General features: G+C 53.4%; 1 protein-coding gene across 1 annotated transcript; it reads left to right on the plus strand.

Moving 5' to 3' along the window:
• Nucleotides 1-415: 415 nt before the first annotated feature.
• On the plus strand, nucleotides 416-2837 carry LOC119336748 (aspartyl protease family protein At5g10770-like). Its single transcript, XM_037608823.1, has 4 exons — nucleotides 416-578; nucleotides 1225-1381; nucleotides 1457-1895; nucleotides 2010-2837. The coding sequence occupies exons 1-4, from the start codon at nucleotides 416-418 to the stop codon at nucleotides 2754-2756; spliced, it is 1506 nt and encodes a 501-aa protein (XP_037464720.1). The 3' UTR covers nucleotides 2757-2837.
• Nucleotides 2838-5798: the final 2961 nt, after the last annotated feature.

Genomic DNA, 5798 nt, shown 5'->3' on the forward strand with positions numbered 1-5798 from the left:
TTTTGCATGGGAGAAAAAAAATACTTGTATGAATCGCGATGCAAAATTAGATAGCTAGAAGGCCACAATATGTTTTCGCTAGGCAGCCGTGCGGCAAGCTGCTCCGGTAATAATTTTACAAGCGAAAAAAAGCTTCAGCCGACCCATCCGACGGAATCGGTTGCATCAGCCGACCTATCTGACGGAATGGGTTGCATCATCCTCATCGGATCCATCGTGCCGAGGCCGCAGCCAAAGCTCCTGCTCAGCTCGTTCGAGGCGCAGGCCTTGGCAACGGCCACGCCTGTTTTTGTTTCTCGTGATCATGTCGGACCTGTCACGATGCCCCGCGTCCGTCTATATAAGGATTCGGAGCACTGCCGCTCCATTCATTCACCGGCGCGAGAAAAAAAACCAACCTTGAGCTGTGCATGCAATGGCGTCGTCCCGACGGTCGTCGCTCTACGGCCTGCTGGTGCTGGCCCTCCTCTGCGGCGGCGCTCTGGCGGCTCCGCCGACGCGCTACCTCTCGGTCAGCCTCGACCGGGTGGTCGGCTCCCAGGCTCGAGCCCAGTGCTATGATCCCTCCTCGTTTTCAGGTATGGATATCGGGGTACTACACCTGTCGAAAAAACATGTCAAAAGAAAAGGTACGGTGTACTGCGGCCGGGTGTGAAAGTACCGTACAAACTGCCAATGCTTCGTTTCAAAAAGAAGTGTTACTGATTTTTCTAATCATGCATGCATTCACCATTTGCCTTTGCTTTGAGATTTGTGCTGTGTTTTCTGATTTTTGATACAATTTATCTTGTTTATATATATTACAAGTTTTTTTTCTTCTCAAAGTGTATTGTGGTGTTTTATTGTGTACCAGCAAATCTGCTCCGAAACAAGGCACTCTTATTGGTGGTAAACAATGCAATATTATGATACACACTTTGAAACCAGAAAACTAATGAAACATTATGTAACACTATGAAATAAAACAAATTTGCTTGACCGCAGAAAAGAAGTTGTATCTTGAGTACGTGTGCCATATCTATGCAGCTATATATGTCCATCCACGGATCACAGCACGTATTATAATTTGCTGAACATGCCAACGTTTTAATATAGGCACATATAGGTTTTAGAATGTTCTAAAAATAAGAGACATTTACTTTTTCAAATGCATCTTTTACCGTTATTACAGAAAGAGCAATAGCAATACGTATATGTAACATGTGATATGTAAATGATTGACAGGCGAGACTTCTGGCAACAAGTTCACCATCCATCCATCTTGCGGCGCGGGCGAGCAAGCGGGGCGCAAGCGCGACATCCTCAGCCACGACAGAGCCCGGATGAGCACCATCCGCCAAAGGTCTTACCCTTCGGCCATGCCTCCCATGTATTTCCCGCCGACCCCCGCACCAGCCGCCGCCTTCCCTCCACTAGTTTTTCCACCAAGCCCCGCACCGCTTCCAGCATCAGCGAACCTGCCTCCTATCATCATCCCGGACCACCCGGGCACCTACTTCCCGCCAAGCCCCGCGCCAGGTTCAGCACCAGCAGATGGCATGCCTCCGATGTTACCAGCCGTCGCCTTCCCTCCTATGTTCTTCCCGCCAAACCCCGCACCATCAGAGGGGATGCCTCCTACCCCAGCCGTCGCTTTCCCTCCGATATACTTGCCGCCGGCCCTTGCACCAGCGGAGGGGCCATCCGTCACCATCCCGGACGTGCCGGGGACCAGCGGCTTCAACATAACGGAGTTCGTCGTCGTCGTTGGCTTAGGCACGCCGTCTCAACAATCCGCTCTGATGTTCGACACCGGCAGCGACCTGTCCTGGGTCCAGTGCCAGCCGTGCACGGGCCACTGTTACCAGCAAAACGACCCGCTCTACGACCCGACCAAGTCCTCCACCTACGACGTCGTGCATTGCGGTACGCCAGAGTGCTCGGCGGCCGGTGGCAAGTGCAATGGCACCACCTGTCTCTACAACATCAACTATGGTGACGGTTCATCCACATCTGGTGCGCTCTCACAGGAGACGCTGACGTTCTCCTCGTCGCGCAAGTTCTCCAGCTTCCCATTCGGATGCGGCACGACCAACCTGGGTGACTTTGGCAGCGTCGACGGGCTGCTTGGCCTTGGCCGTGGCCAGCTCTCGCTGGCCTCGCAGACGGCCTCCTCGTTCGACGGCACCTTCTCCTACTGCCTGCCTTCTCACAACATGACGAGGCCCGGGTTCCTCAGCATCGGCGCCTCCCCAGACACCGGCAAGGTCCAGTACACGGCGATGATCAAGAAGCCGCAGTACCCGTCCTTCTACTTCGTGGAGCTCGTGTCCATCGACATCGGTGGCTACGTCCTGCCGGTGCCGCCATCCGTGTTCACCAGCAAGGGCACCCTACTCGACTCCGGCACCACGTTCACGTACATCCCCGCGCAGGCCTACACCTTGCTCCGCGACCGGTTCAAGTTCACCATGAAGGGGTACAAGCCGGCGGCGCCCTTCCAAGACCTCGACACGTGCTATGACTTCTCTGGCCAAAGCGTGATCTTCCAACCAGGGATGTCCTTCAAGTTCAGTGATGGAGCCGTGTTCGATATCGACATCTTTGGCGTCATGATATACCCTTATGTAGACCACCCGGCCATCGGGTGCTTCGCGTTTGCGTCGAGTGATCCCACGGATCAGTTCTCCATCATCGGCAACACTCAGCAGCGTTCTGCTGAGGTGATCTACAACGTCGTAGCCGAGAAGATTGGTTTTGTTCCGCTGAGTTGCTGATTTCGTGGTAGAAAAGTGAGCAATGCATATCGCCACCCAATGTGCCCACTGGTGTCAGTATCTTGTACTTTGTTTTACATTTCCAACTATGAATAAAGGGGTTGAAGTGATGGGTGCTTTCTTTGCATATGGAAAACGTTTGCGTAAACCCGGCTGATTTGCGTAAACCCTAAATATTCCAAGAGCTGATCGTGTCTCACGCTTTTCATGAGCGTGTGTCTACTTCGTCTAATCGCAATTTAGGTATTTACTGAAAAGAATCATATTTAGGGAACTTAGTACCACTTTTTGGTTAGGGCATGAGGAACCACACCATCTTTGCACTTAACGGAGAGCAATGATTGTACGATTGCTCACGAAACCCGATAGGTAGGCCTCACTTGTCAGGCTGACATGGCGAATACTAAATACTTTTGACCAACTGATGTGCCAAATGAGACGTGACCCCACCTATCAATGACTAGATGGTCATCCTCTTCACATCTCTCTCTCTATGAGGCATTTCATCGAACAACTTTTGGGCGCTAATACTCTTCCTCTCGGTGGAGAGATGCGCAGCGGCAGCTCGTCCGCCTCTCCATGGGGTGCTGGCGGGTAGTTATTCTCGTAAGCATGGCTTCCCACACCACGTCATGCAGCAGTAGCTCCCGCACTACCGCGTCTTGCCTGCCATGAGCCAACTCCACGGTTCATCCGCTAGGAACGGAATGCCCGTAACTCCTCTCTCCGCCTCATGCCGCTCAATTGTCGGGGGGCCGTCGTTCCACGCCATGAAGACATCGGCCTAGTGGAGTTCTCTGGCAAGGTTGAGAGCGAACGCAAACTCCCGGTGCGGGAGCTCTGCGGTGCAAGCCAACGCCTTCTCCTGCTTGCCGGTGAAGTGGACCTCTAGAGCCTTCATGTCCTAATCGCAGATAGGCGTGACTTCCAAGGCTTCGATGTCTGCCATGGCTCAATGCAACGCCCACTAACTGTCTTACTACCTTAAGACCAGAGCCCGGAGGGACGACGCTCCAAGGAGTGGATCCGGAGCATGGTCTTCCAGATCGAGCAGGTCTTGCACCCTCGCGTGCTGCCATCACTCCTCAGTCAGCCGCTTCCGCGTCCGCGTGGGATTTCTCTGCAGACGACTGTCGTGGTTCTAGGTCTGACAGTAGAATGGGGGGTAGGTATGGAGAGGCAAGATCCTAGCTATGGAGTAGTTGTGCATACGAGTGTTTAACGAGTTCAGGCCCTTCTCTGAGGAAGTAATAGCCCTACGTCTCGGAGCCCGGAGGCGGTCGACTGGTTTATGCGTATATGAGTTACAGGGGTGCGAACCCTTCTACCAGTGGAGGGGGGTGGCTTATATAGAGGACGCGAGGACCCCAGCCAACCCACGTAGCAGAGGGTTAAAGTACATTAAGGCCGGGCGTTACTGGTAACGCCCTACATAAAGTGTCATCATGACCATTAAGACTACTTAATTACAGACCATTTTGATGCATAGTAGATCCTGAACTCCTGGTGGTCGAGTGAGTCTTCATGGTCGAGTGTCTTCTAGCCGGTCGAGTGGAGTCCCTCTTGGTCGACTGGAAGGTAGCTTCGTTTAAGGATGTCCTTGGGTATGGTATCCTAGATAGGTCCATGACCCTACCCTAGGTACATAACATCATCATTAGCCCCCGAATGGATCGAGGTTCGAGTGAGGAAGGAGTTGATGATTTTCTCTGACCTATTTCCCGTGCTTTGATTATGTCGTATCTTGGATCGGCGATTTTTCTTTCGGTGTTGGCGTCAACTTTTACTTCGGTCGCCTTGATCCATTCTTGTCTTATGTCGAGTGAACTTTTTGAACTTTAGTGAACTTCCGAGCGACGGGTCGCAGGAAAGATATCGTCTGACAGATTGATCTGCTGTTAGCGGATTTTGCGGGATCCAAATTTTGCGAAGCGCGCGAAACGGGGCGGACCGCGGTACTCGGATGGGATAAGGCGTGGACGCCTTGATTCCCGCGCCGCCTTTTTCGCCACGTATCGTGCGTGCGCGACTGTTTCGGGATGTGACAGGACCGCCCGGACCCACTCGTCAGCCACTCGGAAGCGCCCTTATATAAAGCGTCGGGCGAGGGTTTTTTGAACAGTGCCTTCCCATTCTTCTCTCCGCCCTCTTTGCCTCCGCCCACTGCGCCTGCTCTCGCCTCCGCCTATCCACTCCTCGCATGCTTCGCTGGCGACAATGGTGAAGGAGAAGACGGCGGCCTTAGAGCGCGCGAAGAAGGCGACGGCGACGGGGAAAGCAAAGGGGAGACCGTCCAGTCGGGGCGGATCTTCGTCAAGGTCCTGCCTGCCAAAAGGTTGGGTCCAAGGGGATTGGATCCGCTCGACCATCACCAAGACAGATCTCAATGACCTGGCCAATGAGGGACTAATCCCCCACGGATCAGCAAGGCTTCTGGGGACCGAGTGTCAACCGCAGCCGCAGGAGGGTGAGTGCATTCTCCTAGCCACTCATGTAGACCGTGGCTTTTCTCTGCCGCTGAGTGTTTTCTTCCGAGGGTTTCTGAATTTCTTTGGGGCGCAACTTCACCATTTCACCCCCAATTCTATCGCCTATCTTGCTGCCTTTGTGTCCATGTGCGAGAACTTCCTGGGTTGTCGACCACACTGGGGTCTCTTTAAGCACATATTCACCTGTCGCTCACAGACAGTGAAAAAGGCGAGTCCGGACGATGAGAGGACTAAGGTTATCCAGATGTGCGGTGGTCTTGGGATTCAGATGAGGAATAAGAGTACTTTCCCGGCCATGACCCTTCCTGAGTCGGTCAGAGGGTGGCAGTCGACTTGGTTCTACTGCCAAGACGAGTCGACGTCGGGGCAGTCGACTGGTCTCCCTCCGTTCTCCATGGACCGAGTGGACAAACCCTCTTCTCTGAAGGTGCTTCCTGAGGAGAAAGCTCAGGTGAATTGTTGATGGAGCGCGTAGTCCAACTTGTTAGGGACGGAGTGACGGGTATGGATCTTCTGGAGGTCTTCCTTAGACGGCGCATCCAACCGCTTCAGT

The sequence above is a fragment of the Triticum dicoccoides genome, chromosome 7B (assembly GCF_002162155.2).
Source record: "Triticum dicoccoides isolate Atlit2015 ecotype Zavitan chromosome 7B, WEW_v2.0, whole genome shotgun sequence".
NCBI classification, from domain to species: Eukaryota; Viridiplantae; Streptophyta; class Magnoliopsida; order Poales; family Poaceae; genus Triticum; species Triticum dicoccoides.